This window comes from Danio aesculapii, chromosome 14 (genome assembly GCF_903798145.1).
Source record: "Danio aesculapii chromosome 14, fDanAes4.1, whole genome shotgun sequence".
Taxonomy (NCBI): Eukaryota; Metazoa; Chordata; class Actinopteri; order Cypriniformes; family Danionidae; genus Danio; species Danio aesculapii.
This window is the reverse complement of record NC_079448.1, coordinates 1,132,420-1,150,857: the sequence shown is the minus strand read 5'-3', so window position 1 is coordinate 1,150,857 and position 18,438 is coordinate 1,132,420. Positions and strand designations below refer to the sequence as shown.

General features: G+C 39.4%; 1 protein-coding gene across 1 annotated transcript; it reads right to left on the bottom strand.

Moving 5' to 3' along the window:
• Positions 1-259: 259 nt before the first annotated feature.
• klb (klotho beta) lies at positions 260-15,005 on the bottom strand. The gene is made up of 5 exons (XM_056472799.1): positions 14,222-15,005; positions 10,466-10,979; positions 9,967-10,232; positions 5,089-6,175; positions 260-1,798 (listed from the first exon to the last, which is right to left on the bottom strand). The coding sequence occupies exons 1-5, from the start codon at positions 14,918-14,920 to the stop codon at positions 1,380-1,382; spliced, it is 2,985 nt and encodes a 994-aa protein (XP_056328774.1). The 5' UTR covers positions 14,921-15,005; the 3' UTR covers positions 260-1,379.
• Between the last annotated feature and the right edge of the window lie 3,433 nt (positions 15,006-18,438).

The window sequence follows — 18,438 nt, the reverse complement described above, 5'->3', positions numbered from 1 at the left end:
AATGCTGTGATGTTTTCCTGCCAGCTGATTAAAACCCTGGCAGCCAATCAGAATCCAGCACTTTTGGAGAATAATTATACTGTATATACTTCATTTACATTGATTAGAATATACTTTTATGTCATAAAAGTCTATAAAAGGTCTTGTACTAACCCCTTGTGGTTTTTCCAATGAGTGATAAAGGGTTAAACAGCACAATCATTTAAAGAGACAGACAACAAATTGAAATGAATAAACAGATTGTTATTGTGCACTGATGTGTATGCAAATATGATTTATTATTGATTTAGGCAGGCATTTAGTCCTTAAAATATACATTATTCCACTTAAGGGGCTGTTTAAATAGACTGCATATTGGGAAATACTTGAAAAAGATTACAAATTTCACAGGAAAATGTCAACTGTGTGTGTGTGTGTGTGTGTGTGTGTTTTAGTGGCGCAGCTGCTGTGTGACCCTCAACATGGAGAATCTCTGCGTGCTGATAATATTGACTATAAAATTGTTTTTAAAAATTTAAAAACTGCTTTTATTCCTGCCAAACTAACATAAGTAATAAGTGAAAATATTATAAAAAATATTTAAAACTATTTACTTGCTCTGTTAAACATAATTTGGGAAATATCTTAAAAAGCTTCACAGGAGGCTGGTAAATTTGACCTTCAACTGTATTGTATGTCTCTGTGGCTGATAATATTGATTTTCAATTTTTTTTTTAAATTTAAAAATTGCTTTTATTCCAGCCAAAATAAAATAAATAAAAAGTAAAAATATTATAGAAAATATATTTAAAAATATTTCCTTACTCTGTTAAACATAATTTACGTCTCTGCAGGCTGATAATATTGACTATAAAATTGTTTTTAAAAATTAAAAAACTGCTTTTATTCCTGCCAAACTAACATAAGTAATAAGTGAAAATATTATAGGAAATATTTAAAACTATTTCCCTGCTCTGTTAAACATAATTTGGGAAATATCTGAAAAACAAAACAACTTTGTATGATAATATTGACTTTAAAATAGTTTATAAAAATTCAAAAACTGCTTTTATTCCTGCCAAACTAAAATAAATAATAAGTAAAAATATTATAGGAAATATTTAAAAACATTTCCTTACTCTGTTAAACATAATTTGGGAAATATTTGAAAAAGATTCACAGGAGGGTGAATAATTTTGCCTTCAAGTATGTCTCTGCGGGCTGATAATATTGACTATAAAATTGTTTTAAAAAATTTAAAAACTGCTTTTATTCCTGCCAAACTAACATAAGTAATAAGTGAAAATATTATAGGAAATATTTAAAACTATTTCCCTGCTCTGTTAAACATAATTTGGCAAATATTTGAAAAAAACAAATGTCAACAGTGTGTGTGTGTTTTAGTGGCGCAGCTGGTGTGTGACCCTCATCATGGGAAACCTCTGTGGGATGGTGACTCTCTGCGGGACACTGAGGGCTTTTCTCCTCTTCCTCCTCCTCTTCCTCAACACAGAGAGGATGATGAGCACACAGATCATGCACACACTCACGAACACACACACACTGAAGAACAGCAGGGGTTTGTTCTCCGCGATGTGCGTGCAGATTTCACAGCTCGTCCCGTTCTCATCTGCAGTCAGACACGGGTCAGGGGATGAAATGAATCCGCGGTGGGAGATGATGTCCCGGTACAGAGCCACCGACGCTTTGGGCCGTGAATGATGAGCGGCGGAGCTGAAGAGCCCGAACTGAAGATCATGATGATCCTGAAGCTTCCAGATGTAAAAGCCTCTGAGATTAACACCGTCCAGCTCCCGAGCTGCTCACAGAAACACAGAGCGAGAGGAACTTCAGTGCATTTTATATTTAAAGTAAATATAAAGTAATATAAATATAAAGTAATATAAATATAAAGTAATATAAAGTAAATATAAAGTAATATAAATATAAAGTAATATAAATATAAAGTAATATAAAGTAAATATAAAGTAATATAAATATAAAGTAATTTAATTTGATTAATTGCTTGAATTATGCAGATTTGTATGTATTTTATAAAAATGTTGGACCCACTTTGTATAACTAATATAAACGAGTCAGTTGTCAATTGTTAATGCATGTGTTTACATTGTATTTAGGATTAAATACATGCATGTAAATTCATTCATTCATTTTCCTTCGGCTTAGCCCCTTATTCATCAGGGTTCACCACAGTGGAATGAACCGCCAACTATTCCAGCATATGTTTTACACAGCGGCTGCCCTTCCAGCTGCAACCCAGTACTGGGAAACACCCATACATACTCATTCACCCACACACTCACACACTACGGTTTAGTTCATCAGTTCCCCTATAGCGCATGTTTTTGGACTGTTTGAACCAGAGCACCTGGAGGAAACCCACACATGCATGTTTCCCCAGCCGGGACTCAAACCGGGGACCTTCTTGCTGTGAGGCAACACCACATAGCCACCATGCGGCCTGTTTGCAAAATGTTATGGTTTTATTTTTAAATGATTCATCTTATTATGAATTTTCAGACAGCGCGGTTTGGGAGATAACTCTCTCTCTCTCACACACACACACACTCACACGCTGTTTTGCGCGCAGGTATAAACAGGTCACGGTGTTCACAGATTTATCACGTAATCTGTCAGACTGAACACACACACAGAAGTGTGAAGCGACTCTGACTCACGTCTGCACAAACACTTTAAGAGAACATCAGCTGATGTCCACATGATGGCTGTGTGTGTGTGTGTGTGTTTGTGTGTGTTTGTGTGTGTGCAAGAAAGAGAGAGAGAGTGTGAGTGAATGTGTGTTTGTGTGAGTGAATCTGTGTGAGAATGTGTGTGTGTTTGAGTGTTTGTGTGTGCGCATATCAGAGTGTGAGTGAGTGAATGTTTATGTTTGTGTGTGCGGGCGAGTGATTGGGTGAGTGTGTGTGTGTGTGTATGTGTGAGAAAGAGAGAGAGAGTGTGTGTGAGTAAATCTGTGTGTGTACAGTATGTGTGCGTGGTTGAGTGTGTTTGTGTGTGTGTGTGGTGTGTTTGTGTGTGTGTGAGAAAGAGATTGTGTATACACGCGTGTGTGTGTGAGTGCAAGTGCAAGTGTGAGAGTATGTGTGGTTGTGTATATGTGTGAGTGAATGTGTGTGTGCACAGTCCGGTGTGCATGTGTGTGTGAGAGTAAATGAACGTGTGTGTGTGTGTGTGTGTGTGTGTGTGTTCAAAGGTTCATCATAAAGCTGCAGTTACAGCAGTGTGACCTCTGACCTCAGGATGTGGAGTCTCAGAGGAAACACTGATTAAACTGTGTACTTCTGATAACACTGATAACACTAGATAACACACACACACACACACACACACACACACACACACACACACACACACGCACACACACACACACACACTGATGTTAGACATAATTTTAGGATGTTTCATAATCACTGGGGCAGGCATGTATATTTCTGCTGCTCATATGCAGGATGACATGAACACATCATCATCATCATCATCATCCTCATCATCATCATCGTCGTCATAAATGATCCTGCAATAACACTGATGTTCGTGGCTGCAGTCTATCACTCCTGCACTTCAAATCACATTTTATGATTTATTTACCTGGTTTGGCTTAAATATTTAAACACATTTACAGTGCTCAGCATAACTGAGTACACCATCTTATGAAAATTAATATTTTCATCCATTTCTCAGTGAATATAGGTCGTATATTTAGATTTATTTGAACAACAGATTTATTAAACAGATGTATTTATTACAATAATATTTTAGTCATCGAACATCTTTTGAAATAGAAAGATAATTCATTTAAATTCATGCGAAACATTTTATAACCTTTATTTTTGCTCTTTTTAAAATATTTTTATTCAATATTTTTGCCTGAGTTATATATTTAGGCGACTCATTTTTGATCTGTTGTCGTAAATTCATTTGTTAGATCAGCTGTACATCTGGCTTCAGTACTGACTATTCTATATACTGTGTGTTGATCACTGTATTTTTAAACTATTATTATTATTATTATTATTAGGAAAGTTTACTAGGAAAATAATTATGAAACTAACCAAGTGCTAAATGAAAGCATACAGTGCTTTGTTTGGTAAATTAACAATAATAATAATAATAATAATAATAATAATAATAATAATAATAATAATAAAAATAATAATAATAATAATTGCAATATAATATTAATAATAATAATGATAATAATAAAAACAATAATAATAATAATAATACTACTAATAATAATGATAATAATAAAATAATAATAATAATAACAATAATAAAAATATTAATAAATATAATAATAATAATAAATGTAAAATAATAATAATAATAATAATAATAATAATAATAATAATAATAATAATAACAATAATAAAAACAATAATAAATATAATAATAATAATAATAATATAAAAAATAATAATAAATATAATAATAATAATAATAGTAATAATAATTGCAATATGATAATAATAATAATAATAATAATAATAATAATAATAAATGTAATATAATAATAATACATGTAAAATATTATTATTAATAATAATAATATTATTATTATTATTAAAAATAATAATACATATAATAAAAATAATAATATTAATAACTATAATAATATTTTTATTTGATTAAATACATTTATATTTATATTTACTATTTAATATAGTATAATATGTATATATCATAATATACAATAGCAAATATAAATATGAATGTATCTAATTCAGTAGTATTTGTTTAATTTATTTTACTAACTATTATTAATACTGAACTATTTTATTTTCTTGTGATTATTATTGTATTTTATTGCACAAAATTAATATTTAAACATCATATAAAATCATATTTAAATTATATGAAACATGGTCACACTTTACAATAAACTTCTATTAATGTATGAGGGTTTAATTAATCATTCATTCTTTTATTTTCCTTTGGCTTGTTCCCTTTATTCATCAGAGGTCGCCACAGTGGAATGAACCGCCGGTTTAATTAATATTCAAGATAAATAATTAAAAAACAGAGAAAAATGTGCTTGTCAATTGTTAACTATTAGCGTGGTCTCACCTTTGAGCGCCTCCTGCAGGTAGTCTCTGATATAACTCTGTCTCAGCTGGTCATGATAGGCTTCCTGATCGTCCACTCCTGATGCAGTGATAATGATGGGGAGGCGGTTGCCATAGCGATTCTTCACCCACCCCAGCATCCTGCGGAGCCCCCAGGGTACCAGCGCTTGCCCCATCTGTGAGGTCTGCCAGTTGACATCATTCATCAGCGAGCACCCGTGATCCGGATTCGACGCTTTCAGATGAGTCCACGGCGAAACCAAACGCGTGGTGAAATGATTCAGAGCGATGAAATCCAACGCTCCTCTAAGCTCCTCCCTCTCGTCTTCACTCCAGCCAATCAGAGTGGACGAGGAACTCTCATCGCTATATAGTGGATCAATAAATCGTCCGAGTTCAAACAATAAGAAATGTTGCTGCGCGCTTTTGTGCGACTCTAAAAACGGGTTTGCTGGTTCGACCCAATCAGCGTGAAGTGTCAAACTCACCGTCGCCCCCTGCTGTTTGCGAAAATACACATCATAAACGCGCCAGGCTTTCGCATGCGCAAGCAGCAGATTTCGTGCAACTATTCGTCTATCGTCTGCACTTCCGCTATACGCGTCAGTTAATCGATTGGGCTCATTAATAGTAATCCACATATGCACCAATGCACCGAACTCTCGGTAGCAGAATGTAGCGTAGCGCACGAATGCATCAACAGTGCTAGCGTTCCTCCATCCGCCGTTAGCATGCAGCGCTTCAGGTAAACCCAGAGATGCAGACCTGTAGCTAGGGTGATAAAGAGTCACGATTGGCTGGATTCCTCTCCGCTGGAGCTCGCTCAACACACACCTGTAGAAGCGCAGTGTCTCCGGGTGTCCAGTAGAGGGAGATAGCTGAGTCCAGTCTAGGGAGAAGCGGTAGTGTGTTGACCCCGTGACCCCCAGCAGAAACAAATGCCGCTGGATGAAGAGGAAATCTGTGCATTGAGCCGGCCGCGTGTGCAGGATGATCCCCGTCACTGGCTTCAGAGATCCGTCACCGGAGAAATTCCAGCGGTACAGGTGCGGGTCGGTGAACTGAGGCGAGAACGGATGCAGATGCACCTGATGCAATGAGAGAGAGAGATGTTTACTGACTCAAATAAACACTGGGAAATATACAGTCAGGATTATTCGCCCTCCTGTATCATTTTCCCCCCCAATTTCTGTTAAACAGAGAGCAGATTTTAACTCATTTCTAATAACTGATTACTTTTCTCTTTGTCATGATGACAGCACATAATATTAGATTAGATATTCTTCAAGACACTAGTATTCAGCTTAAAGTCACATTTAAAGGTGCAACTAGGTTAATTAAGGTAAAGTTAGGGTAATTAGGCAAGTCATTGTATAACAGTGGTTTGTTCTGGAGACAATCCAAAGCTAATATTGCTTAAGGGGGCTAATAATATTGACCTTAAAATTGCATTTAAAACAATTAAAAACTGCTTTTATTCTAGATTTAAGGCCTGTGCACACTGGGACGCTTTTTGCTCACATTTTCCGTCAACGTTAAACACCTCCTGACAAAATAAAAGGTGCCAATGTGATCGTGCACACCAACCTGCAAAATAGCTAGCGTAAAAGCGTCATTTTTTAAGAAACGCCTCGTGCTCTTTTTGTTGTTTTGACGTCGCTAGACCCAATATACTGGGGCTCGTGCCCCAGTAAAAATCTCCAGTGCCCCAGTAAATGCATTGAGATAATTTACTTCATATGCAAGTGTATTTATTATGAGTGGTAATCCTGAAATAAAGACGTTATTCTCTATGTGCAACCGAACCAACGCTGGTGAAAGCAGTGTGTTTAATCAAAAAGCAAACTGACGCATCTCCGCGTGTGCACAGAGAACCCGCACACCTCTTGCACGCGCTGCTCTTCTCCCGAGTCGAGTCCCGGTAGTTAACATGCGTGCCAAATAAGCAGGCTACTTGCTTGTCACGTGCCGCTCATGTGTTGTAAAACCGGCGTAACAGCCTTCTTTGTTTTGCAAGTCGACAAAACTAAAGTTTAAACAATATGACGGTGATTTTACTAAGCATGCCTCCTCATAGACTTTTCTGTATGATGTAAAAAGTAGGGATGAGGAGTCAGGGAGGTAAAGACTTAATAAACCTAATCCTCTGCATGTGTCAAGTCTAAGACAACAGATCATTCTCTAACACATCTTTTTTGTATTTTATTGAATTTTCTATAGAATTTCATTCAAATTAAATTAATATTCATGCAAAAGATTTCTTAAATGATCTTAGCATCACTCCAGTTGTGTCTAAACAATGTTTTCCAGTTACATTTAAGATTATTTAGAATAATAATTGTATAATAACAACAATACTTTTATTTATAATAAATATTTATTAAAAAAAATATATATATATATATATATAGTATATTTATTTATTTATTTATTTATTTTGAGGGGGTGTGTGGGGGTGCCCCAGCAGAGCTTTATGTCTAGCAACGCCCCTGCGTCAAAACCTTCTCCACCAATCAAATTTAGACTTTAACTGTATATCCAGATTTTTTTGTGTACTGCAAAAAATGCCTTTATTTGTTTTGTTTATTCATGCTTTTGAATTGCATTATGGGAGTTTTGCAATCTTTTTAACATCAAAAGATTTAATATTAAAAGTCCCATAATGCAATTCAAAAGCATAAATAAACAAAACAAAATCACAAAATACAAAATATATATTTTTTTACAGTGTCCACGGACAAAAATGCTTTTCCTACTTATAGTTTTCTGTCTTGTTTCTAGTCTAAATATCTACAAACTCTTAAATCATGAAGCATTTAATAGACATGCAAAACAAAGAGTCTAGTTTCACAATAATGAGTCAAAATGAAGTGTTTTACCTTAAAACAAGCAAAATAATTGTGTTTTTCCTTTTGACATGAGTTTATTTTGCTTCCTTCATTGTCAGATTATCTTAATTTAGAATAATTATTTCTGAAAACAAGACGGGATGTTTTGCTTGTCTAGAAAATGCTTCTTGATTTAAAATTTTTATATATTTTGACTAGAAACAAGAAACAAGCTGTTATTGCAGTGTGAGTTTTAATTCTGTTGAACAGTAAAGAGGATATGCTGAAGACGGTTGGAAACCTGTAGCCACTGACACAGTATATATAGTTTTCCTACAGTGGAAGTCAATGTCTTCTGTTGAGTTTTTAAGCTCACTCAGAGATTTTAGTGTTTAGTATTTAATCAAAATAAATATCATTTATTACAAGTACATTTATAAACATTAACAAAAGATAATTAATAAATAAAATGCATACACTGGTGACCCTTCTGTGACTTCCAGAACATGAAAAAAAAGATACTATGGAAGTCAATAGTTACAGGTTTCCAACATTTTCCCAAATATTAAAGGGCACCTATTGTAAAAAATCTCCTTTTCAAGCTGTTTAGACAGCCATATGTGCATGTATGGTGTATAGAGCGTCATATTGGGGGGATATAAACACACCCAGTGCTTTTTTTTTTCAATTTAACAACATAAAAACGGTGGACCAATTGTTTTCAGACCGACCGCAACTTTACGTAGGAGTGTGTTCCCCCGCCCACCAATATTGATTGACAGGCGCATCATCATATCCTCAGTTTGTTGATTCACGTCCGCCATTTTCAGCGTGAGTCGAAGCGATATCACTAAAGGAACACGCTAGCTCTATTTTTAGATGTAAGGCTCATTGGGCTCAACACAAGATCAATATTCTCCACATTATCGCTCTAATCGGAATTATTGGTTGTATCTTTAGGTAGGTTTGCAAACATGTGTACTTCTCATTGAGTCTACCTTATACTTCAGCCGTTTGCATTTCTCGCGATGCCAGAAGCTCCCTGTGATCTTAACTAGCATGCGTTTTACAATGCTAAACATCGGTTTCTATCAGGGTACACTCAAGTCGGACGTGTGTCGCCGTTCGCCCGTCGCCGTTGTGTGTACCCTGATAGAAACCTATGTTTAGAATTCAATAATGCGTGGCGCGACGATTCGGGACACTTCATGTATCTGCCGCGCCACAGAGAGTGTCTGGTGTGCCGTGTCGCGGCTTCGAGCGGCGCATCCGGTGCCTCAGTCAAAGTTAATTCAGTGTGTGTGGTTATTAGTCTCTGTGTACAAGCTCGACACTTGAAACTAGCACACAGTTGGCTGTAAAACTGTACAAAGACACAAATGATTTTGTTCTCTCTGCTTGGTCTGTGTCAGAGTCGTACATGTACGGCTGAATGCGGCTCCTCTCAGTCTGCCTGTCAGAATCTGTTGCAAACACAGAGCGGGTGAGCTCTTGGCTCCGCCCCCTTGTTACGTTGGGCGGGAAGCCGAAACTAATTTACATGTGAAGCAACACACCCCTAAATCAGCGAGCTGTGGACACGCCCCCAACATGACACTTTAACACATTATAATAAACAAATCTGAATTGTGTTTTAAACTGAACCTAAACTGGCACACTCAGAAGAACCAGAATATTAATATTAAATCATAAAAAAGAGGTAAACTATGGGCCCTTTAAGAGAAGTATAAAAATATAGTCTTGTTTTCAGAATAAATGAGTCAAAATGAAGTGAGGTTTTACTTAAAACAAGCAAAATAATCTGACAATAAGCAAAATAATATTCTGTTTCCTTTTGATAATCTTATTTTTCTTCCCTCACTGTCAGAATATTTAGCTTGTTTCAAGGAAAGACTCACTTTATTTTGACTCAAACGATTAATTGACTCATTTTGATTCTGAACACAAAACAATGTCTAGAAAATGCTTCTTAATTTAGGAATTTTTAGATATTTGGTCTAGAAACTTATATTTTTTTGCAGTGCAGTTCAGGTGTTTTCCCGTTTGCTCACCTGTAGTACTGAGTCAGACACCCCGAACTGGAAGTGGCAGGGGAATCGGGCCTGGATGTGTTTTGTGTCAGTGTCTGGGAAGCCGTTGTCTCGGATCGTCTGTCTGTAAAAGTGTGCACTGGTCTTGGGGACTCTGCGGCGCTCAGACTGGCTGAAGTCGATGTAAAATAGACCTCTCCTCACACTGAAGCCCTGATTCCACTCAAAACCGTCCAGCAAACTCCAGGCGGTGTATCCAAACACCCTCACTGCATCCACAGACACCGCTGAGAGATAAAACACACACAAGTACGCACACACACGCACACAGGTCAAAACTAACTGGTATTGCTATACTTGTGGGGACATTTGTTCTTCACAATGTAAGAATTACAAGCCACACAAACACACATACACACACACACACACACACACACACAAACACACACTTTTCAAAATGTTCTGGTATTGCTATACTTGTGGGGACATTTGGTCCACACAGTGTCACACACACACACACCTTGCATGACTTGTAAGATGAATCTCTTGTTGAGGTAGATGGCGAGTGTGTCCTCGACCCCGACAGAAGCGTCAGAGAACCACCCACTCTCAGCCACCAGCACCAGTGGATCCCCATACGCCTGCTGAACCCACACCAGCACACTCCTGAGCTCCAGCGCCACCGTCTGGCCGAACCGCGCCAGTCCCCGACTCACGCGCAGCGTCTCTGGCCCGAACGCCACCGAGAAGAAATCTGCGCTCCCCCTCACCCAGAGCCGCTCCGCTGCACTGAACTCTGGGATCACGCCTCGGTTTGCGGCCTTCAGGGATTCTGGGTAATCTCCACTTCCATATATGGGCTCTGCGAACCAGCCAATCACAGCCTCCATGGACTTCTGGCAGAGCTCCAGGTTGGTGGGTGTGGCCTGTCCGTGAAGAGGCTCCACCCAATGGGAGCCCAGACTAATGGAGATTTTACCGTTCTGACGTGCTCTGAAGTGTTTATCATAGACGTGATACGCCTTAGCATGAGCCTGAGGAAACAGAGAGAGGGAGATGTATATGTGTATGAGAGACAAGTGAGAGACTAGTTACGTCCTGTGGGAGACTAGTTATATCCTGTGGGAGACTAGTAATGTCCTGCGCAAGACTAGTGAGAGACTAGTTATGTCCTGTGGGAGACTAGTAATGTCCTGTGCAGGACTAGTGAGAGACTAGTTATGTCCTGTGGGAGACTAGTAATGTCCTGCGCAAGACTAGTGAGAAACTAGCTATGTCCTGTGGGAGACTAGTAATGTCCTGGGCAAGACTAGTGAGAGACTAGCTATGTCCTGTGGGAGACTAGTAATGTCCTGCGCAAGACTAGTGAGAGACTAGCTATGTCCTGTGGGAGACTAGTTATATCCTGTGCAAGACTAGTGAGAGACTAGTTATGTCCTGTGGGAGACTAGTAATGTCCTGCGCAAGACTAGTGTGAGACTAGTTATATCCTGTGGGAGACTAGTTATGTCCTGTGGGAGACTAGTAATGGCCTGTGCAAGACTAGTGAGAGACTACTTATATCCTGTGGGAGACTAGTTATGTCCTGTGGGAGACTAGTAATGTCCTGCACAAGACTAGTGAGAGACTAGTTATATCCTGTGCAAGACTAGTGAGAGACTAGTTATGTCCTGTGGGAGACTAGTAATGCCCTGTGCAAGACTAGTGAGAGACTAGTTATGTCCTGTGGGACACTAGTTATGCCCTGTGCAAGACTAGTGAGAAACTACATATGTCCTGGGGGAGACTAGTAATACCATGTGCAAGACTAGTGAGAGACTAGTTATGTCCTGTGGGAGACTAGTAATGTCCTGCGCAAGACTAGTGAGAGACTAGTTATGTCCTGTGGGAGACTAGTTATGCCCTGTGCAAGACTAGTGAGAGACTAGTTATGTCCTGTGGGACACTAGTTATGCCCTGTGCAAGACTAGTGAGAGACTAGTTATGTCCTGTGGGAGACTAGTAATGTCCTGCGCAAGACTAGTGAGAGACTAATTATGTCCTGTGGGAGACTAGTAATGTCCTGCGCAAGACTAGTGAGAGACTAGTGATAGACTAGTTATGTCCTGTGGGAGACTAGTAATACCTCGTGCAAGACTAGAGGGAGACTAGTTATGTCCTGTGGGAGACTAGTGACACCATGTGCAAGACTAGTGGGAGACTAGTAATGTCCTGAGCAAGAATAGTAGGAGACTAGTTATGTTCTGTGGGAAATTAGTAATGTCCCATGTAATACTAGTGATAGACTAGTTATGTCCTGTGGGAGACTAGTAATACCCTGTGCAAGACTAGTGAGAGACTAGTTATGTCCTGTGGGAGACTAGTAATACCATGTGCAAGACTAGTGGGAGACTAGTAATGTCCTGAGCAACAATAGTGGGAGACTAGTTATGTTCTGTGGGAAATTAGTAATGCCCCATGGAATACTAGTGATAGACTAGTTATGTCCTGTGGGAGACTAGTAATATCCTTTGCAAGAATAGTGGGAGACTAGCAATGTCCTGTGCAAAACTAGTGGGAGACTAGTAATGTCCTGAGCAAGAATAGTGGGAGACTAGTTATGTTCTGTGGGAGACTAGTAATGTCCCGTGCAAGACTAGTGGGAGACTAGATTTGTCCTGTGGGAGACTAGTGAAAGATGATTTATGTCCTGTTGGAGACTGGTAATGCACTGTAACACTAGTTAGAGACTAGTTATTTTATGGGAAAGACTATTTATGTCTTGTTAGAGACTAGAGAGACTAGTTATTTCGTGAGAAACTAGTTCTGAACTGTGGGAGACTAGTTATGTCCAGCAGGAAACTAGTTATGTCCTGTAGCAGACTGCTCATGTCCTGTAGGAGACTAGTTATGTTGTGAGACACTAGTTCTGTACCTTGGGAGACTAGTTATGTACAGTAGGACACAAGTTATGTCCAGTAATAGACTAGATATGTCCTGTAGGAGACTAGTTATATCCTGTATGAGACTAGTTAAGTCCCGTAAGAGACTAGATATGTCCTGTAGGAGACTAGTTATGTCTTATGAGAGACTTGTTATGTCCAGTAGGAGACTAGTTATGTCCAATGAGAGACTAGTTATGACCTACGAGGCACTGTTTATGTACTAAGGCAGTCTAGTTATGTCCTGTGAGAGACTAGTGAGAGACTATAATTCTCTCACTATAGCATCAGCGAGAGCATTAATTAGCATTCATAGCATTAAAACAGCAGAAGAGGTCTGCTGTATGTAAGTGTTTTGATTTGTTTTCATTAATACCAGACAAACCACCAGTGGGACACCTCTCTCGCCTCTCCGTATGCATCAGAAACATTTTGCAATTCTGACTGTGCTTCATGTTTCAGATCATAAATCCTGACACACATTATTTATGATCATCTGTGCTTTCCAGTAGTTAATTTAAAATATTTAACATAAATAATTGCATTAGAGAAATTGTATCCAACACATTTCTGAAAAACTAATTGTAATTCAATTTACTATTGAGATTTTTATTTTTGAAATCAAATTTTTGACTATTGAAACATATTTTAAAAGTGTAAACATAATGAAGAAAAAATGTTTCATTTAAAATGTAATTCGAATGTGCACTGTAAAAAAATCTTGCTTTAGTTGCTTTTAGTTGAATCAAAGAAACTATATAGTCAACTCGGTCAACTCAGTCATTCGTTCATTTTTCTTCGGCTTACTCCGTTATTCATCAGAGGTTGCCACAACGTAATGAACCGCCAACTATTCATATGTCAACTATAGCATATGTGTTAGGCAGCGGATGGCCTTCCAGCTGCAACCCAGTACTGGGAAACACCCATTCACACTCATTCAAACACACTACGGCTAATTTAGTTCATCAATTCCCCTATATCGCATGTGTTTAGACTAGTGGGGGAAACCGGAGCACCCAGAGGAAACCCACGCCAACATGGGGAGAACATGCAAACTCCACACAGAAACACCAACTGACCCAGCCAGGGCTTGAACCAGCTGTGTAATAATAAGTTAAACTTTGTGAAACAAAAAAAAGTTAAGACAAATACATTTTAATTTGGGATGAAATGTGACCCAGATAGAAACATTTCAACATTCGTAACTGATCTGACAACTGCTGGAGGCTCATCAATCCCTAAATGTCCCCTAACACACTGCTCAGTGTTTTCCATTAGAGAAAGCATGAAAATCTGCATTATTCCCCATCTGAAAAATGAGTCTGACCTCTGACCTCTGACCCCAGACTCACCCGAATGAGGTTATGTGCGGCGATGAAGGGGTCACCGCGCTCCCCTTTCACCCCCGGAGCGTGAGCGCCCGTCCCATACCCCTGCACCGCCACCAAAAACGGGTTGTGCATCGTAATCCAGAATCGAACCTCATCCCCAAACGTCCGAAAGCAGAACTCAGCGTAATCTGCAAACACATCAACCATACTGGAGTTCAGCCAGCCTCCCAAACGCTCCTGCAGGACCTGCGGGAGATCCCAGTGAAATAAAGTCACCACAGGCTCCACGTTCAACTCCTTCAGCTTCCTAATTAATCTGCGGTAGTGTTCAACTCCAGCCGGACTAGGGTTTGAAGTCAGATCAGGGAAAAGACGAGGCCACGACAGAGAAAATGAGTAGAAATCAACACCCAGAAACTGAAGCGCTTTCAGATCCTCCTCCCAGTGGATGTAGCTGTCGCTGGACGCTCCTGCTGGAGACTGAAGGGTGAAGTGGTCCCATATTGATGGACTCTTGCCGTCTGCATCCCAAGAGCCCTCTGTAGGGAACGCAGAGCTGCCGACGCCCCAGAGGAACCTGCGGGGGAACACACCCGTCTGCTGGTGCGTCCCGTTCAGACGCTGCAGCCACACACTGGAGGATTTACCTTGGAGAAGAGTTTCTGATGGACACACTGATATCAGGAGAAGAGCGAAGGAGACGGAGGAGAGGAAAGACATGATGGACTGATGATCGTTCTGTCTGAAGAAGAAGAAGAAGAGGAGGAGGAGGAGGAGGAGAGGAAAACGAGTGCAGAGGGACTGAAACACACTGAAGATCTGAGAGAGCAGGAAGACGGAGCGCAGGTCAATGATTAACATGAACTCTGATCTGCTCATGACTTACAGCAGACACACACACACACACACACACAGACACACACACACATAAAAACACATACACACAGAGATGTGAATAAACACACACACACACACGCACACGCACATAAAAACACATACACACAGAGATGTGAATAAACACACACACACACACACACACACACAGAGAGAGAGAGAGAGAAACATGCACACTCACAGACATACACAAACACTCATACATACAAACCAACAGAGACATAAACAAACACACACACACATCCATAAATAAATACACAGACACATTCACACACAAACCCTCACACAGACATTCACATACACAACCACACATAAATACACACATATAAATACAAACAAACACACAAACATGCACACTCACAGACGCACACTCACACACGCAAACATGCTGACAGACAGACACACTCACACAGGCACACACACACATTATTCTCACACACACTTACAGACAAACACACACTTACTCATGCAGACAGTAACACGCACACAAACATACTGACAGACTCGAACACACACACTTACACATGCATACATAAGCAGAGAAACACACACTCGCACAAATACACACACATATATACTCTCACACAGACAAACATACTTACAGACACAAACACATACACACTCTTACACATGTGTACAGAAACACACACAAACACAAACTTAAGGACTTTCACCAGAGAAAAAAAAACTCTATATATATACAAACACACACACACACTGGCCACTTTATTAGGTACACCTCCAATACCAGGTTGGACCCCTCGTTTGCCTTCAGAACTGCCTTAATCCTTCATGGCAGAGATTCAACAAGCTACTGGAAATATTCCTCAGAGTTTTTGCTCCATATTGACATGAAAGCATCACACAGTTGCTGCAGATTTGTCGGCTGCACATCCATGATGCCAATCTCCCGTTCCACCATATACCAAAGGTGCTCTATTGGGTTGAGCTCTGGTGACTGTGGAGGCCATTTGAGTACAGTGAACTCATTGTCATGTTCAAGAAACCAGTCTGAGATGATTGGTGCTTTATGACATGGTGCGTTATCCTGCTGCCATCAGAAGATGGAGGCACTGTGGTCATAAAGGGATGGACATGGTCAGCAACAATACTCAGGTAGGCTGTGGCGTTGACACCATGCTCAATTGGTACTAATGGACCCAAAGTGTGCCAAGCAAATCTCCCCCACACCATTACACCACCAGTATCAGCCTGAACCGCTGATACAAGGCAGGATGGATCCATGCTTTCATGTTGTTGAGGCCAAATAATGAGCCGAGCATCCGAATGTGTCAGCAGAAATGGAGACTCATCAGACCAGGCAACGTTTCTCCAATCTTCTATTGTCCAGTTTTGGTGAGCCTGTGTGAATTGTAGCCTCAGTTTCCTGTTCTTAGCTGACAGGAGCGGCACCCGGTGTGGTCTTCTGCTGCTGTAGCCCATCCGCCTCAAGGTTGGACGTGTTGTGTGTTCAGAGATGCTCTTCTGCAGACCTCGGTTGTAACGAGTGCTTATTTGAGTTACTGTTGCCTTTCTATCAGCTGGAACCAGTCTGGCCATTCTCCTCTGACCTCTGGCATCAACAAGGCATTTGCGCCCACAGAACTGCCGCTCACTGGATATTTCCTGTTTGTCGGACCATTCTCGGTAAACCCTAGAGATGGTTGTGCGTGAAAATTCCAGTAGATCAGCAGTTTCTGAAATACTCAGAGCAGCTCGTCTGGCAGCAACAACCATGCCACGTTCAAAGTCTCTTAAATCCCCTTTCTTCCCCATTCTGATGCTCGCTTTGACCTGCAGCAGATCGTCTTGACCATGTCTACATGCCTAAATGCATTGAGCTGCTGCCATGTGAATGGCTGATTAGAAATTTGCATTAATGTGCAGTTGGACAGGTGTACCTTATTATAAATATATACAGTTTACACTATATATAATGGGAAATACTGAGGGAAAAATGTCTTTTATCTGTTAAAAATCACTCATTTAAAGTGTCCTTCATACAGCAGAAATCTGTTCATTTAAATGCACAGCGCAGTAAAGCATCAGAGGGTCTCGCCATCATCAGGAGCATCCGTCACTCCTGAAGAACAGCTTCAATATCCACATAAAGAGGTTAGCGAGCTGCCGTCTGACGTCATGTTCTTTCAGCAGACCAACAAACTCAATGAGTCTCAGCAGGTGATTCTGCTTTTACTGCGGTAAAACAGCCTGATTGTGTTTGGACACATAATCTGATGGTTTGATTAGATCAGATCAGAGGATGGAGAACAAAAAAACAGCTCCGTGATTAGTGGAAAACAACACAGCAATACAGAAAACACAGCAGGAGTGGAGAATAACTGGAAACGCTCAACAAATCATGGCTGAAAACAGTCCCTGAAGGTCTTATAGCAAATAGAGCAATGGCTAAATATTAAAATACTAAAAAAAACATCATTCATGGGCGAAACAGCAAGAAGGTCGCTGGTTCGAGTCCCGGCTGGGTCAGTTGGCATTTCTATGTGGAGTTTGCATGTTCTCCCCATGTTTGCGTTGGTTTCCTCCGGGTGCTCTGGTTTCCCCCACAGTCCAAACACATGCGCTATAGGGGAATTGATCAACTACATTGGCTGTAGTGTATGAGTGTGTGTGTGTGTGTGAATGTGAGTGTTGGGTGTTTCCAAGTACTGGGTTGCAGCTGGAAAGGCATTCGCTGTGTAAAACATATGCTGAATAAGTTGGCGGTTCATTCCACTGTGGTGGCTCCTGATAAATAAGGGACTAAGCCGAAAAGAAAATGAATGAATGAATGAAAACATTATTGATTAGAAAGAGTCACGCTTTGTTTTAAGGTGTCTTAATATTAAATGCATTATTAATGTAGTACATGTGCTTAATATTGGGTTGGGATTAGCATTAGATGCATGTAATTATCAATAATTATTTAAAATAAAGTGTTACCTTAAAAAAGTTTACTACAAATTACCTTACAGTGATTATATCATGCTAAAATGTTTGACGTAATTAAAATTCACAATTACAAATGTATTAAAACTAATATAAGCACATTTTATTAAAACAAGACGTTAGGAAAGGAAGCAGAATGTGTTTAATTGTCATATGCATAATATATAAATATGTCATAGAAATTAAAGTAATACTTTGCTTTTGTTTATAATTTTGGGGGTGATTTGTGCATTAAATGTGACCAGAATAAATTCAACAGAAATATTTTAATATTTGTAAAGTTTCTTTAGATTAATAACTGGTATGGCTCATAATAAAGTTAGCATTTTTCATTAAAGGTGGGAGTCATTCTTATCATATATGGGGATGAATATTTCTTCTATAATTTCTAGAGG